This window comes from Drosophila serrata, unplaced genomic scaffold (assembly GCF_035046125.1).
Source record: "Drosophila serrata isolate PLE 108 unplaced genomic scaffold, ASM3504612v1 contig_347, whole genome shotgun sequence".
Classification (NCBI taxonomy): domain Eukaryota; kingdom Metazoa; phylum Arthropoda; class Insecta; order Diptera; family Drosophilidae; genus Drosophila; species Drosophila serrata.
This window is the reverse complement of record NW_028257245.1, coordinates 1,793,276-1,816,327: the sequence shown is the minus strand read 5'-3', so window position 1 is coordinate 1,816,327 and position 23,052 is coordinate 1,793,276. Positions and strand designations below refer to the sequence as shown.

Below are 23,052 nucleotides of genomic sequence, written 5' to 3'. Positions count from 1 at the left end.
TACACACTTATATATTTATTTTTTTCAATGCAAAATATTCCGTTGAAATAATATAGTTGCAGAATTTATTGTGAAATTTAGTAAGCAATATTGTATATATTAGGATCTGTACTTAAGAGGCAAACTTAAAATTAGTCTTCTTGATGATCTCTCCGAATGTTCGTGCTCCCTTGGCATTGGCCTCCTCGTAGTAAGGAAGTTGCTCCAGGCGCTTAATCCAGGCAGTGACTCTGGTGTACTTAGCCGGATCCACCTCCACAAAGGCCGCCAGCGAGGTTAAGGTAGATATAATGCTGAAGTCGGCAATTGTTAACTGGCTGCCGGCAATGAAGTCCTGACCCTTGAGGAAGGTCTCCAAAAAATCGTATATCTCGATGATAGCATCGTAGCGCTCCCTGGGAATCGTGGTCAAGCCACCCTTGAACAGGGGCATGGTGATGCTTCTCAGACCGTTGGCAAAGACCACCCCCGACTCGAAGTGTAATCGCTGATCCACCACAGCCCGCTGCAGGAGATCTTTCGGGTAGAGACTGTCGTCCTTGCCGTATTTGGACACCAGATAAGAGCTGATCGCGTGCGAATCCCAGATGAAGTGACCATCATCCTCCAGCGTGGGCACTGTGTGTTGCGGGTTCTTCTTCAGGAACGCCTCCGAAAAGTTCTCCTTGGCCAAAGTATTCACCTCAACGAACTCGTATGGAATCCCCAAAGCAGCAAGCGTAAGTTTTGCAGTCCTTACGGGTGGACTCGCCTCCAAACCATAGAGGATCAATTTGGTCATGTTGTGTTGCTTCGTCGGGGTATTTTCAATAACTGAATGCCGGGTTCATAGGCTTCCGGCTATTTATTTATTTCAAAAGAGAGTATGGAAGCACAAACCTAAAAAACAAAAAAAAGAGCACAACTTAGATAGTTGTAGGCGTTTCTCTCTCTCTCTTTTCGTTTATTTCTATTTCACCATAATAACGCCACTCGTGCACTTAGAAAAATATATTCACGTCTAGAATTTTCTTTACTTTTTTATTTCCCAATTGGGGTGAAATGTATATATATTTAAAATTAATAATACCAATTTTAGAAATAGCTTTTGGCTCTGTTTAGCAAGTGAATGTAGATAAGAATCAATGACTATCTTTATAGTCATATTGCTGTTCTCTTTTTGACAATGATCTTGTGTATTTCTGTTATAAAGTCAAGCTTTGATTTATTGGTTTTTAATACAACTGACTAGACTTTGGAAGAAGCTATGTAGGCATATATTCAAAAAAAGATCCCAGAATTCAATTTATTTTCAAAAAACAAAATCCTGTACTAAAAACATAATCGGTAGTTTTGGTTATTATAACATTTATAATATTTTTTGTTTCTTTTTATATTTCTAAATATTCAAATATCAATTTTCAAACGTGAAATTCGTTTTCTTCAGAATTGCCACCAATTGCCGAGCACCTTTGGCATTGGCCTCCTCATAGTAGGGCAGTTGTTCCAGTCTCTTGACCCAAGCATTAATTCTCCCATACTTCACCGGATCCAAGTCAACGAAGGCAACGAGAGAAGACACCGAAGAGACCAGACTAAAGTCGGCAATTGTTAGGTGATCGCCGGCAATATAATCGTGTCCACCTAGGAATGTCTCCACAAAGTCATAAATCTCGATAATGGCATCGTAGCGCTCCTTGGGAACTGTGGTCTGGCCAAAGAAAATCACTGGCTTGGAAATGCTTCTAATGCCATTGGCGAAGACCACGCCCGTATCAAAGTGCAGTCGCTGATCTACAATCGCACGCTGGAGAAGATCTTTCGGATAGAGGTCATCCGTTGGCGCGTACTTGGACACCAGATACGCGATTATGGCATGCGAGTCCCAAATGAAGTGGCCATCGTCCTCCAACGTGGGCACCGTATGTTGAGGATTCTTCTCCACGTAAGCTGCAGACAGTTGCTCCCGACCCACAATGTTAACGTTCACATATTCGTAGGGCAGGTTGAGAGCGGCCAGGGTTAGTTTGACGGCGCGAACTGGCGGACTGAGATCCAAGCCATATAAAGTCAATTTAACCATGTTGCCGCTGGGGGGTCTCGGTCGCAACTGATCGCTGGAGGAGGAGAAGCAGCTTGTTTATTGGGGCTGTGCGGGTCATCGAAAGAGAAAGTTTAAGAGAGGACTGGCGTGCCATTAAGGTATATTTGGTACAGACTCTTATGAGATTATATTGTTCACTCGTACAATATGTAAGGATATTGACGGACTACAATTTTGGCTTTATTCATAACTTATTTAAAAAAGGAAACTACATATTTCAATCAGTTTTGGAGCTTTTACCTTTTCTCTTTTTCTTTAATCTCTTTAATACTACATACTTGTAGAAGTAGGAAAAAATTATATGTCATTATAAAGTTGTTGAACCTATCCCAATACCGTTTTTCAAAAACAAAAGTTTATGGAATATTCTAAACCAAAAGGGCAGATACATACACATGAATAAAACATTCGCAAAAAAAAAAAAGATAACACATTATAAGCCCACCTACTTTTGCATTGTATTGTTATTGTTTGCCACACTACCTCGCAAATGCCATTATTTAAGGGAATTGATAGTAAAGTGCCAGTCATGCTGACAAAGTTTAATAATAAAGTGAAAACGACCACAAACATAATCAAATACTCTTAGTTGCTTTTACGTGAACGATTCTCTTGTTTTGATATCGGGCATGAAAATATGATTGAATTTGAATTTTAAATTTCCACTCAGAAAATATGTTTATTTTTTTTTTATATAGAGAACAAAAATGTTAAAATTAAAATTTAACTTCTATTGACTATTAATACTAATATTTTATAATTTAAAATATTTGTTTATAATTTGTATACCCTTTTAGTTAAAAGTTTGCATAGCAGGGAAAATTTTTTCTTTAATTTAATACAAATCAGATTATTATATTATAAAGCTGCCATTGGAACGATAAGTAAGTATGGAGAAAAATTGTAAAACTGGACTTGTAAACAATATATGTATAAGGAAATAAAATGTTGACAGTATTTCTGTTTTTTTTTTTTCTACATCTATATTTATATAGTATAATTTCTGTTTTAACTCTAGGATTAAAATTTAATTTTATGACCATAAAATAATATAACATATGTATAAATGATGTATATGGGCAATTCTCTGGTGTCGAATGCGACATTCGTACGCATTCAAACTAAAAAAACACATGTGCCAAGACTTTATTTTAATTTTATAAAAATTGAAACGTATAGCTCTTGGTTAGCACTATAATTGGTGCAAAGGTCGATTTTGAACCCTTGTTTGTTTTCAAGATATTCACTAAAATGTACTGCGTTCGCACGCGACAAAAATAGAAGTTACATTTGAAAAAAACCAGTTTAAGCTCTGATTTCAGCGAAACGTGATGAAAAATTGTAGTACAATAAATTTTAATGAATTACGCAATGAATTATCTTACTAACGTATTTTGTTTGATTTTAAAATATTAAGTAGTTATTTTTTAAATTCAATTTTAGTCCCGGTCGCACACGACATGTCGCACGCGACAGTTTGGAAAGCGCTAATTCAAACTGAAACTGTACGAATATTGGTGATCGGATATGTCCTTTTGCACTTAATATTGAATCTTTGGGTTTTTTATGTCATATTAGAAACCAAAAGTTAAAGCAAAATGGTTCGGTTTAAGAGATGGGCATCAAAACAAAACATGCCATTTTTTGATAAAAACAACATTATTTGCGTTTGCGCGTGTTTGACATCGATTTTTTTGAAACTTATTTTAGAAAATAAAAAATTCTCTTAGTCTTGATCATCCTGACCAATTTTTAATGTAATCATGTTAAAAATACTCGTTTTTAAGCAATTTTAAGTTTTTGGCCGCGGTGCACGTTTCTGGAGAATTGCCCATATATAATATATACAATGCACTACATATTCAATTGAAAATTTCGAAAGTATAAAAACTTCGACACATCGATAATTGCTTATCAATATTGTTTCCCATCGAATACCAGGTACAATAGAAGTTGTTTATAAAAATAAATCTTTATTATTTTGTAAGACATACAATAAATTCCCGCTGAGGTGTTAAAAAAATTAGTTTATAATTATGTATAATTTAAAAGCTTATATCTGAAAAATAATAAATTAATTATTAATGTAGGTTAAATGCTTTGTACCTTAATAAAGTATAAGCTCTATAATTATTCAGATTGCCTTAATATAAAGTTACCTTCTAACGATCCATTGAAGAAAATGTATTAAGGAATGCTTGTACCTTAATAAAGTATAAGCTCTATAATTATTCATAATGCCTTAATATAACGTTACCTTCTAACGATCCATTGAAGAAAATGTATTAAGGAATATATCTTTTTATATGTAAGGAATCTTTTAAAAAATTAAACTTCTTAATGCTCTATATTTGGACTCTAAACGCATAATGACATTTTCCCCAGACTCTACTATATTTTCATTTTGCTTACTGCTGTTCAATCGCTGTGTTTCACAATGGAATTTCAATACTTGATCCAAGGATATGGGTTCTGGGTCCCGCGTATCCCCATTAAGAACTAAGTGCTGCTTAAAATAATAAATTGCGGACGCGTCTTCGCTTTCTAAACTTCCCATTGAATCATTTGAAGTCCCTTGGAGTCGCAACTTGGCGTCATCCAGAAAGTACAACTCTAATAAACTGTCGGGTTTCTTTTCAGAGGCATTAAAGAGACAAGCCATTTGAGGTAGAGTTAAGCTGTTGCCGAAATGAATTGTATGCTGAATTACACTTGGTGATACCTTGGCCGTGAATTTTTGCAGATCATACGAGCGAAAATCCACAAACGATCGATTGGAACTGAAAAGAGAACGATAGGTGGCTGCACTCTTGGTCACCGCTACAGGAAGAAGCACCGCACTTATCATGTTACTGATCTCAATAAAAGCCACCAATTTGATGTTAAATCTAGGTAAAAACTCGTTCTTTAGCTTCCTCAGCGGCACCACAATGCGACATCTTCTGTTCAAGAGCGTGTTCGTGGGCAACAGAAAGCCATGTATCTTGCGGTCAAAACAAATCAAAAGCTGCCAGTTATTACTATGCTGTAGAGGTTGGCTATTGATGACCGTGAGGTTCAGCACGGCATAAAGGCTGCCTGCCTTAAGAGTCGCCTCCTCAGGTTGAGCTTCCAATAACAGCACATTGTCGTCCTCGTAGCTGGGAATTCGACGATGGAATTCGAGGGATGCCTGAAGGCTGTCGTCGAAACGATTTCTACCCACAGCAATCAGTTGCTGATTCTCGTACTCCTTCTGTAGTGCCTCCTGGAGAATAGCTGGCTGTCGTTTATACGCTTCTAGGGCTTGGGCATTGTGCTGTATCCGTTCAATGGACTCGGCTGTGAAGTCGACCATTGGGGAGTCATTGTTATGATCGGTTGCCTCGAAGCCTATGCGATAGAATATATTATTGTCGCTGAGGCAAACCAATTGCTCGCTGTGCTCCAGAAAAGTGCAGCACTGTATGCCGGGCACTGGCTTGACCATGGTGTGGACATAGCACTCGTCCAGCTGGTCGTTGTACTTGAATCTTAGTCGCACCAGCTGCAGGCCGTCGGTGTAGTAGAAGTCGCCTTTCTGACTGGTTGCATCATAGTCCAGCCACTCGGCGCCGGTGTGATGCATCTGACGCTGCTTGATGTCAAGCAAACAGGAAACGTACCACATGTCTACGCTGCCATTACTGAGGAACACCAAACAAAGGTTCTGGTCGGGCAGGATGCGAATGAACTTTACTATTGCAGCGTACACGCAAAGCAGCTCGATGTGGTATGAGCTCTCTGCTCCATCTTCACGAGGCTCGGTTTTGCACAGGGCAAACACATGCCCGCCTATGCTGAAAATGTGGACGTACTCCTGCTGGGCAGCTGTGACCCCAAACAGGCGCTGCGTGAACTGTTCCTCCTTCTCGCTGGATACCATTAGAGTGGTCAGTGTGTACTCGTCATGCTGCCAATCGCATTGGAATATGTTCTGCTCGTCGTACGTAATGTCGAACGTGTGCTGTAGCGTGCTTTCGCCCTTCTCCAATCCGGGAAGGTCGAGATAGGTTTGCAGCAGTAGACGGTGCTCCTGCTCCCTTATAACGCTGAATCCATTGCCTACTATGGCAAAGCATCGTACACCACTAAGCCATTGGATGGCATGCAGAGCCTTGAAGGAGCCAAAGCAGTAGATCCCGCCGTCGGACATTAGGAGCATCGTGTTGAACTTCAGCGTGTGCACGCTCCTCAGGTACTTGCCACTCGTCCTCGAGGGCAGTGGTATTCGCACCTTGGTCATTTTGACGCGACTGCTGTCCGCTTTCGGCTTCTTAAAACGAAAGTTAAGCAAATAGTACTGATTCCAGGTTATGAATATCGACTTGCCGGCGTGCGCCGCAGCCACAATCAGTCCGCAAGCCTGGAACAGTGAGTCGTCCCCGATTGACCACTGGTCCTGTTCAAAGTCTTCCTGCATCGAAGATCTTTAGTGTATTGCTTTAAGAGGAAATGTAATTATGCTTGTTTTTAATTTGTTGTAGATCAACTGCGGTTATTCGATTTCGTATATTTATCGATAGGTAGAAAAATCGACTAAAATTATATATGTATATGTATATCTTATCGATATATTGAATTGAACTTAAAAATTTACGATATTGAACATTTTCATTTCAAATTATTCCTACCGCCATAAAGCCATAACATAGAAAATCATCACAATGTGCTTTGAATTCAATATATAACAAACTTGACATATTCCACATCCTGGGTCCAATAACAAATTTGGCTCCCTTTTACATGTTATTTTTATTGTGAATATATACATAATTTTCAAATACACCGGCACCGGGATATTTTCACAATGCCGGCCACCAAGGGTCTGCTTTTTAGGCGCTACATCGGCATCGAGTTGAATATGTGGCGGCACACGCTCTTCGAGGCAGTCGCACTGATAATCATGGTCCTGGTGATCCTGCTTAATCCCATCGCCCACTCCAAGCGCCTGCTGTACAAGCGTACCGGAACCGAGAAGGGGAAGAGCATCGAGTCGCACACGCTGACCGACCTCTCCATATTACAGTAAGCTTATTATTATTAACCTAACATAAGCGTTTTTTATTGACCTTCACCTACCTCAATATCTTAGGAGTGTGACGGACTCAAGGCGGGAAAAGACCCGGTTGAACCTGGGCTATACACCCAATACGCCCTTTGTTTCTCAACTGGCCGGAAAGGTGATGATGACACTGGAGCTTAATGACACGATTCCCTTCGAGAGCGAGGACGAGTTAGAGAATCAGTTAGATGAACGGACCACTTTAGCGGGTCTGGTTTTCAGAGGAGATGATCTCAATGATGTGCCCAATAAACTCAATATGTTGATCCGTTTCCCCAGTGAGTTCCGTACGGTAAAATCTTACCAAACTGAGGACCGTCTTTGGATAACTCGCTGCTCGGGACTCATCAATAGCGACCGGGAGCAAGTGGACAAAAATATTAAGCAGGATATATACATACGCGAGGGATTCCTGCAGCTTCAGCATCAGGTCTTCTTAGAGTGGTACCATCGATTGCTTGAAAAATTCAACAGCGAATATTCGGAACCCAATGTCTTGATGTACAACATCCTTCTTAAGGCTGCCGATGAGCCCTGCGTCGCAATGAGTCTTGCCCGGCTGCCCACGTTCTTGTATTATTTTATATACCTGCTCCCCTTCCTGAACATTATCCGAGTGAGTCTAATCATAATATCTAACATATTCCAATATATAATATACATATACCTAATAAGCCAGTTGAGCTTAAAAATATCATTATTTCTAAGTTGTAACATAACCTTTATAGTATATTTATGTATTTAAAAGTTTATTCTGATAACTCTGATAACTTATAGTGAAACTAAACTCCCTTAGAACGTGGCGTCCCAGGTTCAGGATGGTGTCATGGTCCATCAGTGGTATTATGGTTATTCTTTCGGAACGCAATGGGCTATAAAATTTTGTGTGTTATTTTTTAGATTGATTATACTTGGTGCCATTTTCATTTTGATTATTGTGGTAAGTAACATCCTATAGGAATTTATCTAAAAGTACAGTATAAAGAAATAATCGATAATAAAATGTTTCTATCCATTTTAGTGCTTCTGGGTGTTTGGAGATGATAACAAACAATTATCCGGCTTCGCTATTCTGGCCTTCGTCTGCTTCGTGGTGTTGTTCACTGTGGAGCTTATAATAACTGCTTTGGTGGTGGCCAAGCTATTCGGTAATCCCACCAACGCGGTTCTATTTGCTCTGGGCGTGTGGCTCTTTACATATGCCGCCTTCGCCATTGTTTTGGAGCGCTACTGGGACACCCACAAATACTATGTCTTCTTTATCCTAGTTAGCTTCTTCAATTGCCAGATGCTTTTTGCCATGGACCTTTTTAGGTATTCTCACGAAAACCCCGATTTTATAAGAACCAACGACTTCGTCGTGCTCTTCGTCTCGGTCATAGGATCGGGCTTGATTTACTACTTCCTCCTGTTGGCATTGCAGTGGCGAATTCCGGGTAGGTATCTTAGCCGGCGAGTAGTAAACAATCGGGCGCGAAAGGCAAAGGATTCGGATAAGGTCATGATGCACATGAGCAAGGTGCCAAGCATCAGTAACTTTGAGTTCGGAGACGCTGGCATCATAGAGTTAATGCGACTGCGCCACATAAGTACCACACACCGAGACTCGGAGCGAAAGATTCTTAAGAATATATCTCTCCGCATATACCAGGGTGAGGTGTACGTGATTCTCGGCCATATCGGATCAGGGAAGCTAACCCTCCTTAGGGTCATGGCTGGCTTGAAATACCCAATACGCGGCACTGTATTGCTAACGGACAAGCCCTTTCTAAACACCGGTAGGTGGGGAGGGTTCTTTAATTATTTATTTAAATAAGTGACTGTACAAACTGTTGCAATATTTCCCATTTGGTTCATAAATTTAAAGTTGATACCGTGTACTTTTAGGTGGGCAACGTCACCTGGTTGACTTCCGATTCGCAGAGCATGGACTAAATGAGAAGCTAACAGTGGAGCAGACCATCGACTTTCATGTGCGCCTCAAGCTGACGGCCAATGACTCGGATCGATATCAGATCGAGAAACGCAAGTGGCTGGCAATACTCGATCCTCTCATCGAGAGTCGGAATACAAAAATTGGGAAGCTTAATTCGGGCGCTATGCAAATGGTGGCATTGTGCTGCTGCCTGGCCGGGGACACAAAGATCATCATTATGGAAGAGCCCACGGAAAGACTGTCGGACCGGGAGGCGCAGGTCTTTTGGTCGATTGTCAACTCGGAAAAGGAAAATCGGGCGTTCATTTTCGCCACCCATAATTTTGGAGACGCGGAGCATGTGGCCGATAGGATCGGAATCCTTAGCATGGGCGTACTGGAGGCTAGTGGCACGCCGTTTTTCCTGCGAGCCAAGTTCAATAGCTCCGTGGAACTGGTATTTATTTTGAAAAACTTTATATACTCTTCCCCTTATGAAATATCGATCTAAATTTAACACATGTTGTATTTAAATGCACCAATTTTTTTAGGTTATCATAAAGAAACCCCACGTCCCTGATGTACCAATCACTGAATTTATTAACAAGTTTCAACCATTTGTGGAGCCCGAAAACGAGATTGGAGATACACTAACCTACCGATTGCCTTCTGAGTTCCGTCCACGTCTGCAGAAGCTACTCATTCACCTGGAGAGCGATCGCAAGAAGCTGGGCATCGAGAACTTCAAGGTTGTGGGTGCGGAGCTATCCGATATTTATATGCAGTTGGTCACCTCATATCGACTGCAGCAGCAGATAATTCCGGATGTCAGTGAGTTCGAGACTTTTAGTTTTATAAAATAATGGATAGTGGATAATGGGAATGTTTTCCCATCACTGTGTAGCTCAAACCTTTAAGTACCAGGTGGTGTCCAAAAAACAGCTAAAAAGACAGCGAATTCGGGCCATGTTCTACAAGAGAATGATCAATTCGGCGCCGAATGTTTGGCCCGTCATCATGATCATCGCCACATTTGTACTGATCGCAATGATTGCACGCATCACGGTGCTGATCGGTACTGGGAAGAGTCGCGCCAACTCGATCCGCATCGGGTTCCAGGATCCATCTGTTATTTCGTCCATACCGGATGTCAAAGGTTGCGGTTACATTGACATCAAATCGACAACGACATATAGCACCGCATCGGAAGAAGAGAATCGGGTTGCGGTGGCAAGGATTTTTACAACGAACTCGTTTACTTGCGAGAAGGGATCGTATCGCGATGATTTAATACGGATGCACGAGCTTAAGAGCAAGGGAGCCGTGGAGTTGTTGGAAGATGGCAGCCAAATTAATGGCTTCATCACCACGGATATCTTCCACTCGGCCCCCATGGTGCTCAATCTGGTCCACAACATTATCCTCAAGTATGTTTCAATATCACCAGCCGATTCGATCTAGCCATGTCTAGCTGTCTGTCTGTCCGATACTATGCTCATGTGTTGAGCCATCGAAAGGACTTATTTCTGTTGCCGAATACATGTGGAATGACCCAGATCGGTGTACTATATAATTTAGCTGCCATAGAAACATATTTGAAATACTTTAAAACTCTGCTTTTACTCAACTTCACATCCATTAATTCAATGCTTCTTGATTGTGCTTAATATTTGTTTTGTTTTGTTAGACTTACGTATCCAGGACGAACCGACCTAGCGACTATGGTGACCAACCATCCCATGCCCACCCGAATATCCAAGAAGATCAACCTGTTGGACAACAAGATTGCTCACATTCACGTCCCCTTAGCGATCGGATGCATCATCCCAATGACCGTATCCGTGTTCGTCATCTCAATGATGGAGGAGAAAATCTATAACTTCCGGTTTATGGAACATCTTGCCGGTATGAGTCTATCGGTCTACTGGACCATCAACCTTTTCTGGGACTGGTTTAACTTCCTAATATACTCGATCATCATTGTGCTTATCATGGCTGTATTCGGGATTGGAGGATTCGGGATGTTTGAGAACTTGATCATCGTTATGCTGCTGGCCTTTTTTGGACTGGCAGCAATTCCGATCACCTATCTGGTGACCATGTTTGTTAACTCTAGCATATTACGGGCCTATCTCGTCTCAATGATCCTGCAGGGCATGTCCGGTTTTGTACTGTACATTATCTACTGGGATGTGGCCAATAGCAACTCGTTGTTCTACCACAGCGCTTGCATGTCACCGGGCTTCTCGCTGCTGGACGGGATCAGCAACATATATACGCAGTCCGTAGAGCACAGGCTCTGTAGGGCCAAGTGCTTGAATTACCGTGGTTGTACACCAAAGAACATGCATGAGATAGTGCCGAACTGCAAATGTGAGTTTAGTTTAAATTGTTATTTATTTTTCTTTTGAACATTCTACCTTACATTACCCACAGTTGACACCTACTTTAAATGGTCTTCCCCGGGAATTTTGCCCGCTATTGTCTGTATGTCCGTATGCGCCATTATAGCCCTGGTGCTTATTTTCTGGATCGAGCTCCAACGTCGGGAGAGGAAATTCCACTCTTCCAGAGAGTAAGATCATAAATGAAATATGTGTTAATAATAATTTGTGCATCTCATGCAGCCTGCATAAAATGCGTACCGCCACATATCCCTTCGACGACGGCGATGTGGCTGATGTGAAGCAAAAGATTGCCGAGGCGGATAATACCAAGGCAAAGCAGTCTGTGTTTTTAGTGGACCAGGTGGAAGCTAAGATCCCACAAACGGGTAACAGAATTCACACCATATCCTTTGCCCTGAACAAGTGAGTCAATGGGATGAAATTAAGAATTGTACACAGTTGATTGAGGATAGAGAAATTAACTTGTTTATTGAAGTATCCAAAGTAACCATCCATTTACTAAAATTATTTTTAGATACATGAGCATGGGCATCTATGGACCTCGCCATGCCGGAAAAAGCCACCTGATCCAGCAGCTGGTGGGTGAGAAGGGATTTGCCTACGGCGAGATCTATGTGCGGGGCTTGGACTTCAAGTATGACCTGGAGAGCATCCACACCTATATGGGCTACAATCCGCAGTACCGAGGCCTGCTGCCCAATTTGACACCAAGGGAGCACATCCGGCTGCTGTGCATGATCCGCGGCGTCCCGCAAAGGAAAATCAGCGAGAAGATACACGATCTGTGCCTGATGCTCAACATGACCGGTTGGATGCACCGTCGGTGCGGACTCCTTACGGCAGAGAAGCTGGCCAAGCTTAAGGTTGCCCTAGCCTTGGTCGCATACAATAAGATTTTGGTCCTGGACGAGCCGACGGCCGGAATGCCGGCGACGACAAGGCGTGAGATCTGGAATATATTGAGATATATGCGATACTGCGGCAAGACTATGATCTTTGCTACCAATGATGAGCTGGAGTGCAAAATTTTGGCTGATTTCATTATCCTTTTCATACATGGCGAGATGCTGGCCATTGGCAGTCTGCAGTATCTGCGATACAAGTACAGTCACGGCTTTTACTTTGAGGTTCGCCTTATACGCGACGGTGCCACCATCGCCGAAACGGAGGAGAAGTGGGTTAACCTGTGCCAAAAGTGTCTCGTATACTTGATATTAACTAATTTTCATTTTATACTCACAGCCTGCGTAAGGACGTAGATAACTTGGCAAAGTTTGTCAATTTCATGCACAACAGATCAGAGTTGGTGTAAGTAGTGATCACCATAAGGAAATGTTATTGAATTTTGATTGCATTCAATTCTTTTTTAATTGGATTTATTTAACTTATATATCTTCTCTTTAAAGAGCTCGCAGGCGCAATTGGCTAAAGTATTATGTGCCCGTGGATCAGATTGTTTACTCGTACCTTTACGGATCCATTGAGAAGAACAGGGTCCGGCTGAATATCCAGGACTACTGCATCTATCAGGCGCACATGAGAAATGTGGTAGCCCATGTGCACGATACGCGGACGGAGCTGAAGAACCAGATGGTTGTTCAAACGAATGACTTTTAAAATTTTATGTATAAATGTGTTTTCCATGTTATGTTTGTGTATAGTTACTAAAAGTAGAAAAAAGAAAGAACTGACGCGTAATGACATGGGTGACAGGTTTAGAAAAATTCAAACTATTGAATTATCGATTTCATTGTCACCTTTATCGATATCGATATAGGATGACACATTCCGATACACAGAGCTATTGGTGTCGGATTGCCCACCTCTATTGCATTTGTTTGTAATCCGTATTATGATTTGCGCGAATCTTTTGGCGTGGAACAACTACGAGCACTTTATGCTAACATGTACAGGTGCTTCTGGCCAAGACGATGAGAGCCCCTGCCCTGTGGAGATGGAGTTGGAGCGGTGGCGGGAGTTTATCCAGCACATAAGAGGCCACCAGCGAACGGACACGGAAGTGGAAGTCGAGGAGAAGGACAGGCACTGTGATAGTGAGAACAGCGGGCTGAAGTTGGAGGCAGAGGAGGAAGATTGTCTGGCCGAGGACATGTTCGTGGACCTGCCCGTGTCCTCGGAGTCAGAGTCTGGCAGTGAAGCGAGAGACGGAGATGTGGACGATGTCAGAATGGCGCTTGGCTGCGAGCCGGGAGTTACAGATTTCAGCCCCTTGTCGAAAGTAAGCTACTTCTATTGGTCCGCCAAGAAGACTATACATTCAATCAAGATCTCTGGTCTCACTCCCACCTGTCCAGTTCAATCCCACGTTTTACCGGCGCAGTCCAAGGATCACAAAGTTCATTGAATTGTACCAGCAAAAACCCTGCCTCTGGGATCCAGCGGATGATGCATACAAGGACAAGGAGAAGCGTAGCGCTGCTTACGATGAGTTACTGGAGCAGCTAAAGAACTCCGTCAACCTCCATCTCACTGCGTACAAGCTGAAGAAGTGCATCTCGAGCTTGCACTCCCAATATGCGTCCATTACGCGCCAGAAAAAGACCCAAAAGCTGACCCAGGTACCACTGTACTACCACGCCAAGTATACCTTCTTGGCCGAATGTGGGAATCCCGCGGAGGCTGAGACCGATGAGGATGAGGGCTGTGCCAAGATCAAGGTGGATTGATTGGAGACACAACATTTAGATCAGAGCTAACTGAATATTTATATTCCCCGACAGCTGGTGTTTACTGAGGAGAACCGACTGACCAGCCTGTTCATCGATCTGTACGCAAAGTTCCCGCATCTCTACGATCCGACGCACAAACACTTCTCTAATCTGAGCGAACGTAAGTCGGCTATCTTGGAGATGACTGATTTGCTGAGCTCTGAGATTTCGGGATTGGGCCTTCACACGCACTACGAGGTATACGACAGTATTCAGAGCCTTCGGCAATGGTATTCCCGCCGGATTAAAACCCTTACCGATGTGCAGTCTGTGGGCCTCTCCGTGGCCGAAAAGCGGTACATTGAACGCTGCAAAGCCTTTATGCCCACGAAGACGTTTCGCCAGAAGCTCAAGTGCGAGGCGTGTGAGCAGGCCTTTAGCACGGATCACGCTCTGCAGGCGCACCAGTTCCGGGACCACAAAATGGGCGACGGCGGCTGGTTCAGGTGCACGGTGTGCGAGCTTAACTTTGATCGGCGATGCCACCTGCATCAGCACATACAGCGGGTGCACATGAGCAAGGCGTTCGCCTGCGACCTGTGTGACCGGAGCTTCGCCTTCAACAACCAACTGGCGGCTCATAAGCGTACGCACGACGAAAAGCACGTCGCGAAGCCGTTCGTCTGCGAGTTCTGCGGCAAGTCGTTCAAGCAGAAAATCCAAATGACCACCCACGTGACGGCGGTGCATACAAAAATCCGCGCCTTTAAGTGCACCATGTGTACCAAGGACTTTCTCACCAAGCGCGATCTCAAGGATCACGTGAAGGCGCACCTGAACATCCGCGACAAGGTGTGCGAAATCTGCCAGAAGACATTCACGAATGCCAATGCCCTGGTCAAGCATCGGCACATCCACAAGGAAAAGACGCTGCAGTGCTCTTTGTGCACAACACGCTTCTCGGAGCGCGTCAGCTTGGGCGTTCATATGCGACGCACGCACAAGATCATCAAGAGCACACTGAAAGTGGCGGAACCGGCGGGCGAAGCTCTTTTTTCTCACACATTCCCTCAGGCCCAAGGTAACATTTCCAGCGAATAAAAAAACCGATTAATTCATTATATTTCAAATTAAACCCTCAAAAAACGGCTTAGAATAGTGTCCCAAACTTATAGTATAGTATCTACTCCTTAAAAGTGCTTTCTACATATGTTTACTAAACAAATATGCTTTGTTTAAAAACACTTGTGACATTAAAATTAGGATTAAATAAAAATTAATAAATAAAATTATATTGTATAGTTTTCTTGTTCTCTCTCTTAGGTAGATCAAAGCTTTAATTCATTTTAAGCTTTTAAACAACAAATTTTTTTTGTTAGCAACTTTTTTCTGAAGGTTATGTGTCTGACTGTGCACTTATATTTGTAAAACTAGTCAAATGACTTTAATACGTAAGCAAGTCTTTATCTGAAATATAATATTTTTAAAATTAAATGTGCATTTGCCATTACTTGCATTTTTAATTAGATCCCCGATTGTTTTACTCTACTAGTTGTAGAAAAAATGTAATTTTAATTAAATGACTAATTCTCTAAAAGTTTTTATCTGAAAAATAATATTTTTTAATTTAAATCCTTTTTTCTGTTATAATTTGATTTTTAAATAGATCGCGCAGCTGTTGCGACCAGTGTTGGGTAACACCCTCCCCCGCCGCGACCAGTGCTGCGCAAGAGCTGCGCCAAACAGCTGGCCGCCCTCTGCAGTTTGAAAGAGAGAACGAAGCGAGAGAGCAGCCAAAATTTTCGCACACTAAAAAGTGTAATTTACCAATATCACTGCGGCCAAAAAGTACAAGTGCAAGTGCTCGGCAAGTGCAACGGTAAATGCTGAACACGATCAGTGCGGGTGCAAGCGGAACACGATACGAAAAGCGCTAGGAAAAGGGCCGAAAGCTGAGAGGAAGCGAAAAGCCTTCTCCTGCAGCACGCATATACACACACACAGTCACGCGAAGGCAGCAGCAGAAACAGACACAGGCACACTGTGCTGGTGTGTATACGGCTGGCTGGAAAACTAGGCGGTGGTAAATGTGAAGCTGAAAGCTGAAATGTGAACAAAAAAAAGGAAAGGAAAACTCAAATGGGTGGTGGTGGGTGGCGCGGCCCAGTGGGCGGGGGGTGTGGCGCGCGAGAGTGCGTAGTGTGTGCGTGAGTATCTGTGAGTGAGTGTGTGCGAGTGAGTGAAACGAAAACTAAATGAAAATTTATACAATCGAAATCGGGAAGCCCACGCACTATTCTTTTTGCATAAAAAGCGTATAAAAACGGAGCTAACATTTTTGGCAACATTTAATTTCCCTGAAAAGGGGAAAAGCCCCCGGAACAGCACAAACCCCGCTCGCGTTTTCCCAAATAGCCGGCACATTGCGCCTACGCCCTCTGCTAAATACATACACAAAAAAAGAACACAAAACGGTTAAAAATCAAATTACAAATCAATTAAATAAATAAACTAAACATACGCAAAAAGTAGAAGCAAAAGCAAGGATACATTTTCCCCAAAAACTAATTCACTTACATGATAAATTAGCTCGCTCTTATCGAGATCTGGCCCGATGTCTTATCTTATCAGGGCGATTGATGAATTTTTTGTTTTTTTATGTTGTTTTTTTTTCGATATCAGAAAACATACTCTCCATATGCAAATTAGCTTGCTATCATTGCGTTTGCCATTGTCTTTGCTTTTGGCTTTTGCTTTGCGTCTGTCTGATAACAACAACAGCAACAACAATAACATATAGTTAAAGCACAGTGCGCGCCCTATTGGACACACAGTGGCGACCATAAAAGTAGGCCCAGTTACAGTCAGTGGCAGCAGCCATACGGTTGTCCTTGTTTGGCCCATTACACCAATTCCCCCGTGAGTCACCCGCCTGACCCGTGTGCATTTGTTATTGTTTTCAGTGGAGACGGAGACCGTTAAACTGTACATAAACAAATAAGGCAACAACAAAGAGATATATACATATATAGAGAGAGAAAGAGAGCGCAAGAGACAAGAGAAAGCGAAAGGCGTATTGGCAAAAGTCCCCGCGTTCATCCAGATCCAAATCCAGACTCCGACGCACCTCCGCAAATCCCAAATCCCAAAACTAAAGAAAAAAAACAACACAATGGGCTGCACCACATCCGCCGAGGAACGCGCCGCCATACAGCGATCCAAACAGATCGAGAAGAATCTCAAAGAGGATGGCATTCAGGCGGCCAAGGACATCAAGCTCCTGCTTCTGGGTAAGTGAGCACTTTTCACCGGAAGTGAAAATTCATCGCTGCGTCAGCGTTCACTTGTTTTATGTAGATATTTTTCCACGGGGGATATAGACGAGCATTTATCGGAAACGGGCTACTTGACTAAGTGCGTTGGAAAATTGTATTTTCGGTTTTTCGGTGCCGATAGATAGGGGAAAATTTATTGCACACACTTTCACCGCACAGTGGCGGAAATGCCGGCCTTCACATATCCCTGAAATTATTATCAGAGCACTTGGACTTGCTTCTTCCTTTTCATATATCCGGTATTGTTTACAGGTCTATAAGGTATCTTTCCTTTTTCTCGGACTTGTAGTTACCTTAGGGTTATCAAGGATATTCGTATGATTCACTCAGATACGGAAAATAAACTTTATTTTATTGATTCTTTGTATTTATTAATATAAATATAAAGTTATATTACGACAGAGAGTCTTTCGTCAACTCTAAGACTCAAAATTATAATTAACGGGTTACGGTTATCCTTTAGCCTTTGAAGTTCTATTATCAAGTCCTTGTCCCACTGTGCAATGAAGGAGCTACATCAAGAACAATGGCAGCAGCAACAGTTGCATCTGCCTCTGCCGGTCGAGTGTGAAAACTAAACATTGTCGAGGAGGAGCCATGTGGCTTTCTGGAGCTTCCTCACCTCACCTCTACTCAAGTGGTGCAATGGCACTCTGTGCTTGGATGAATACTGATTCATTGCCGCTGGGAATAAAATGCATGATATTTTCGGGAAATGGAAAATTGTAAATACAGGTGAAAATTACAAAGATCTTCTTAGAACTTGCTCGTTAAAGGGGTACTGATTCCTGCTTCATGTTTTACGATAAGTTGTACGTTTTTGGGGAAATTTACAAACTTAAGAAAAATAGTAAAGACTACGAAACAGGATCTAGCTTATGTGTCCAAGACACTGGCTTTTCTGATGAATATTGAAAAGGATACTTCGACATGGTTTAATTTTAAACACAATACACGGAACACAAGCTTAAAGTGCTATCGCCATCCCACTGTTTGACATCAACCGCAATCCGCAAGTGGGTGCAGCCTTAGCCTTAGCCTTAGGCTGAGATTTAGCCAGAAGTGCGTCTGCATCCGCCAGCGAGTGAAGGCAATCGACGCCACTTGACATTGAAACAATCGCACGTGTGTACGCCAGCTGGGACTGGGTGTGGGAGGGGATGGTGAGGCATGGGTGTGTTTGTGTTGCCTAAAACCAGGTTGGGACAGTGACATTGAAATGTCAGTTAATACTATTGACTTTGACTCGCCAAAAAAGGAAAGGAAAGGATGCAGGTGGAAGGCAGCGAAAGGACAAAGCTGCAACATACCCTTGTGGTTCTCTTTCACTGTAACATCCTACACACAAGCTTGTTCCTGGATATTCGAACATAAGAAGCAGAGATGCACTACACTGAAAAAGGAAGCTTACTCTCGAACCAGAACATATTCAGGATTCACATTGTTAAAGACGGATATTCTATGGTCTGTGTACTTTCATTTTAAAATCCCCAAGTAGAATAGAGTTGCTTAAATAATTTTGTATTTCGCAAAGATTTTCCCCAAGTGTAGACGTATTAATCCTGCCACAGTAACTCGCTGTTGTTCTGTGCAATCAGGCAAAACTTTTAAACGCCCTAACAAGCAACAAGGAGCACAAGTGGAGTGAAGTGGCGTGCAGCAGCAGCTCCTGTGGATTGCAGCTCATGTTGCAACATGGCTCTCAGGCGGTGGTGTGGCTACCGGGAAGCGGGTTGCTGGTTGCGGGTAGCTTGTGGGCCGAGAAGGGGCAATAAATGGCAGGCGGAAGCATCGAATGGCGGCCAGGAAACACTAACGAAACAATGGACGGCACAGGACGGAAGGAAAGAGAGTGAACGGTGGGTGGGTGGTACTTTATAGGGGTGTGCGACATGCAGAAGGCGAGTGGGTGTGACTGGAAGCGGCGATACAAGCGGAAGTTTTGAAGAAAACTGCCACTTGAAGCATAATTCTCAAGCCAAAGGTTATTGAGGAAACGTTCTCGATGCCAGTTTTTCACATTGTTTGCCTCTTTTCCAACTCTTGTGTGTTGAGTGATACGGCAGCAGAGGAAGAATGTTGCATTCCTGAACAATTTGAAATTGTGGCGGGATAGACAAATATATACGTTAACTTCTGGGGGCTATCTTAAGGCGTTTGCTTATATTTAGATCTAGATAAATATACTAGAGGTTCTATACCCGTGCAGGGTGTTATAATTTTAGTTAGAAGCTTGTAACGCAGAAAAGGATGTCCAAAATGTTTAATTTTGTATATTTTAAATGAAGTATGCAGATTTAATAATGTAGTAAGAAATAACAAAGAAAAGCTTTCGGAATTTTAATGGATGCTTTTTTGGCTCAGTTATGAATTTTTGGGGCCAAAGTTTTAATGAAATATTTCTTTATTTATGGCACTAAAATAACAAAGAGTATTTTATTTGTTATGGAATTTGAGTAAATAATAATTGATAAAGCTAGCTTCATAAGATTTTGGCTACATTTTATAAATACTGAAGATAGAGATAATATTATCCGAAAGTAAAAGTCCCTAAGACTTAGTAATTGATACTGATAAGTTTATGATAACAAATGTGGCTTTCAGACATGAAAGTTTTCTATTAAAAAATGCTCTGATAACGCAATTATAATTATATATATGTTTTGAAAGTGTTAAATTCTCAAAGTAACAGAGTACGAGATATATCTCTTGATTCTTCTACAAATAGTTCATATATGTTTTGAAAGTGTTCAATTCTCAAAGTAACAAAGTACGAGATAAATCTCTTGATTTGCATCTTCTACAAATAATTCACTTTCACACCCCTTGATTATTTAACTTTCCTCTGAACATTTCTTTCAATTTACTCTATCAAGCAATAATTATTTTTGGGGTCATCAAACGAAGCTATCGATGGTCAGATCCAATCTAGATTACTAAACAATTCAATGTAGCAAAGCAATTAAGTTCTTGGACCCACGACTCCCGGAATCGAATCTCTCGCTTGCAAACGCAAAACCCAGGGCAATGCAAATAAACAGGCTCGTTAAGTAAACTATAAAAGATGCCAAGTACAACACAAATCGAACCTAATTGAGCAGAGTCAAATGTCGCCCGAGTGCCAAAAGCCCGCGACCTCTGACCTCCGCCGAGCTAGTTGCAGCCCGTAAAACGGCACGCCAAATGGCAATGGTCGGACGGATGGCATGGAGGAGAAGCTACCGGAGCACGGATGGAGGCGACAAGTGCACAAGTGCTCCACTTTGCCGCTGCCTGTCATTGGAGCGAAGAGCGAAGAGATCGCGTGATAAACAAAAAATTAAAAAAAAAAAAACGCTGTCAATTTGTTTGCCGTTTGTCGTTGACTGGGGTTTTGCGGTATTTCGCTCGTTCTCCCTTCGGTCCTCTGGGTCCGTGGTCTTTGCTGGTTCCCAATTCATTCAATAATTTCATTTGCCCATTCATTGTTTTCAATTTTTTTCCCTGTGCCTCTGTAGCTTTGGTCCATATTCGCACAGTGATAATTTAATTAAGCTCGTTACGGTGGTCGAGGGGCAACGAAATTAAGGGGTTTCCCTTTGAATTTCAAATGCCATACACTGGGGAGAGCCATTATTATTATTATTAAATTTCCATAGACATACAAGTATTATATCAAAATCATAAGTATTTATATTCTATTTATTGATGTGCACATCTTATTTGAAATCTCTTAAAAGTGTCCCTAAAGAAAGGCATAAAATATTTAATTGAAACATTGAAATATTTAATATCCTTGCATACTTTTTTGCAGTTTTCTCCTATAATTTAAGGAATTGTTCCTGTACCTACATATAAAATATTTTATGTGATTTAAGAACGAGAAAATAAAGTCGTTCTCAGTGGAATTTCGCCCATTGGCAATGTCCTTTTTTGACATTTTGTTTTTGTCACGCCATTCGCTCATGGAACATAAAATTGCCTTGTTTTCCTTCAACCCTTTTGGGTAATTATCGTCGCCCTAGCTTTGCATTGGCTGTGAGGGCAATGGCGTTGCTATTATAATTTCTTAGAAAATCAGGCTGTACCAGGAAAACATCCTGCTTGATTGCCATGTTGCGTTGTTCAAGAATCAGTATGTCAGTACCTAATTTATTACTTACTCCGACTTCACAAGAGCATTCTGGAATTGCAACGTCTTCTTGGAAACGAGAGTATTCCTTGTATTCCTTGAATTGAGATTCAGGATATCAAATTAATTCCAAGGAAACCAGGACGTGATTTGTTAAGCTTTTTCCTAGTTTTAAAGTGTAATAAAGTTAAACAATAAAACACGTTTTAAATCAGAAATGAAAAATATTAAGTCTAAGAAATGCACAAATTAATTTTGAACATATACTAAATCCACTTTCTGCTTTTTTAAACCTTGACAAAGTAATTCGCAGAACATTTCCCAACCCAAATTAAGTTCTCCATCCCGAGGAAGTGATCCATTAGGGCCGGGCAATCAATTCATGGCAGGCTGGCCCTACTGTACACTTAGGTATAAATAATTGCCGCCATTTCGCCCGTTGATGGACCGAGGCAGCTCTCTAATTGGGGCTCAATGACTGCTTTTATTGGACCGTTAATTGATTTGGTCATAATCAAACCGGTCCTGCAGCCATCGCGATTTACATTGCAGCATATCGAGGAGACACTCAATCAAAGTTCCAGCAATGGAATCGCAATCGGAATCCTATCAATAGAATCAATGCGATTGTTTTATCTAACGATTGGCATTGCTTAAATTTTCGGCCGAGAGAGAGAGAGAGATAGCGAGAGAGGGAACCAGAGGATCCTGCTTCTGGCCAACTGCTGTTTGTGTTAATGCGCTTTGGCTTGGCCCATAAACGTGGCAAAGTTCTAAAGCCGTCGACTTAATTGCGTGTGAGAGGGAGGAGCATTCTCCGTTTAAACTGCAAAGCCACTTTAAGTTGCTCCCACAAAAAAAAAAAACCAAATATAATGGAAATATGGGAAAAAGGACCAAAAAACCACCTCGCGTGGGCGCACTCGCTGCTTTGGTTGTCCTTGTCTTTCAGCTACTCGCTGCTGCCTGGACTGCGCAGGCTCCATGTCCCTCTCTGACTTTTAAACTTTCCAGTGGCGCCGGCGCAGGTGCGCTTTCTATCTCTCTGTGTCTCTCCCACAAAGGAGAGCTTTTGCCTCACCATTGAAGAATGTACACACTGTGAAAGCTCGCCTCTTTGGGCGGCACCGTGGCCAGAGAAAGAGAGAGCAAGAAGATTCTCGCATCCAGGCACGCACGGTTCCGTTAGTTCCATTGCTTCAGTTGAATTCTGCCAGCTCTCCAGCCAACTCGCACAAAAGAGAGCTTTGCAAAATGCAAATATCCGTTTAATTAGTGTTTTTAACATATTACAAACTGCGAAAAATTAGTGTAAAAAATTCTACAATAATTGTGCAAATCGTGTTACCAATTACAGTTTAGTTTTCCGCATAATATGATCAACCTTAAAAAAAACAACTGGCGAAAGATCTTCCCTGCTTTCTTAAATTTTTCCGTTTTTCTTATTT

At 42.0% G+C, this 23,052-nt stretch overlaps 4 protein-coding genes and 2 pseudogenes across 14 annotated transcripts in view; 3 read left to right on the top strand and 3 right to left on the bottom strand.

The window, feature by feature from the left end:
* Positions 1-14: 14 nt before the first annotated feature.
* LOC110189473 (glutathione S-transferase 1 pseudogene) lies at positions 15-781 on the bottom strand (annotated as a pseudogene). The gene has a single exon (XR_015272890.1). The product of XR_015272890.1 is annotated as a glutathione S-transferase 1 pseudogene (transcript).
* On the bottom strand, positions 15-2,062 carry LOC110189508 (glutathione S-transferase 1 pseudogene; annotated as a pseudogene). Its single transcript, XR_015272889.1, has one exon. The product of XR_015272889.1 is annotated as a glutathione S-transferase 1 pseudogene (transcript).
* A 1,974-nt stretch (positions 2,063-4,036) lies between these two features.
* Positions 4,037-6,635, bottom strand: LOC110189472 (uncharacterized). 2 transcript variants are annotated; one of them, XM_086838390.1, is made up of 2 exons: positions 6,434-6,535; positions 4,037-6,377 (listed from the first exon to the last, which is right to left on the bottom strand). In XM_086838390.1, the coding sequence occupies exon 2, from the start codon at positions 6,345-6,347 to the stop codon at positions 4,404-4,406; it is 1,944 nt and encodes a 647-aa protein (XP_086694516.1). In that variant the 5' UTR covers positions 6,348-6,377; positions 6,434-6,535; the 3' UTR covers positions 4,037-4,403. The 2 variants fall into 2 exon arrangements, with proteins under 2 accessions (XP_086694516.1, XP_020815212.2); XM_020959553.2 differs by having other exon boundaries at positions 4,037-6,635.
* A 143-nt stretch (positions 6,636-6,778) lies between these two features.
* Positions 6,779-13,176, top strand: LOC110189569 (phospholipid-transporting ATPase ABCA3). Its single transcript, XM_020959700.2, has 13 exons — positions 6,779-7,129; positions 7,197-7,782; positions 7,963-8,106; positions 8,188-8,944; positions 9,054-9,538; positions 9,633-9,912; positions 9,986-10,508; positions 10,769-11,454; positions 11,518-11,656; positions 11,709-11,891; positions 12,004-12,663; positions 12,732-12,797; positions 12,896-13,176. Exons 1-13 carry the CDS (start codon positions 6,912-6,914, stop codon positions 13,104-13,106), a joined length of 4,938 nt encoding a protein of 1,645 aa, XP_020815359.1. The 5' UTR covers positions 6,779-6,911; the 3' UTR covers positions 13,107-13,176.
* A 77-nt stretch (positions 13,177-13,253) lies between these two features.
* az2 (zinc finger protein az2) lies at positions 13,254-15,450 on the top strand. The gene is made up of 3 exons (XM_020959613.2): positions 13,254-13,728; positions 13,805-14,167; positions 14,231-15,450. The coding sequence occupies exons 1-3, from the start codon at positions 13,342-13,344 to the stop codon at positions 15,257-15,259; spliced, it is 1,779 nt and encodes a 592-aa protein (XP_020815272.2). The 5' UTR covers positions 13,254-13,341; the 3' UTR covers positions 15,260-15,450.
* A 426-nt stretch (positions 15,451-15,876) lies between these two features.
* Galphao (G protein alpha o subunit) overlaps positions 15,877-23,052 on the top strand; it is a 31,494-nt gene continuing 24,318 nt past the window's right edge. Inside the window, exons 1-2 of one of the 8 annotated variants that reach the window (XM_020960003.2) lie at positions 15,877-16,037; positions 17,122-17,448. In XM_020960003.2, coding sequence (XP_020815662.1) covers positions 17,331-17,448 — 118 coding nt within the window. In that variant the 5' untranslated portion in view covers positions 15,877-16,037; positions 17,122-17,330. Of the gene's footprint in view, positions 17,007-17,121; positions 17,449-22,815; positions 22,961-23,052 lie in introns of those variants that run through there. The other 7 variants (XM_020960004.2, XM_086838383.1, XM_086838385.1 and 4 more) reach the window with 7 other exon arrangements.

Excerpts from the sequence above, each read along its gene's own strand:
- LOC110189569 (XM_020959700.2), top strand. The coding sequence starts at position 6,912 with ATGCCGGCCACCAAGGGTCTGCTTTTTAGGCGCTACATCGGCATCGAG. Across the intron at positions 8,945-9,053 it reads CAAGCCCTTTCTAAACACCG|GTGGGCAACGTCACCTGGTT; the intron begins GTAGGTGGGGAG and ends GTGTACTTTTAG. Across the intron at positions 11,455-11,517 it reads GATAGTGCCGAACTGCAAAT|TTGACACCTACTTTAAATGG; the intron begins GTGAGTTTAGTT and ends CATTACCCACAG.
- az2 (XM_020959613.2), top strand. The coding sequence starts at position 13,342 with ATGATTTGCGCGAATCTTTTGGCGTGGAACAACTACGAGCACTTTATG. Across the intron at positions 13,729-13,804 it reads ATTTCAGCCCCTTGTCGAAA|TTCAATCCCACGTTTTACCG; the intron begins GTAAGCTACTTC and ends CCACCTGTCCAG. Across the intron at positions 14,168-14,230 it reads AGGGCTGTGCCAAGATCAAG|CTGGTGTTTACTGAGGAGAA; the intron begins GTGGATTGATTG and ends ATTCCCCGACAG.
- LOC110189472 (XM_020959553.2), bottom strand. The coding sequence starts at position 6,524 with ATGCAGGAAGACTTTGAACAGGACCAGTGGTCAATCGGGGACGACTCA.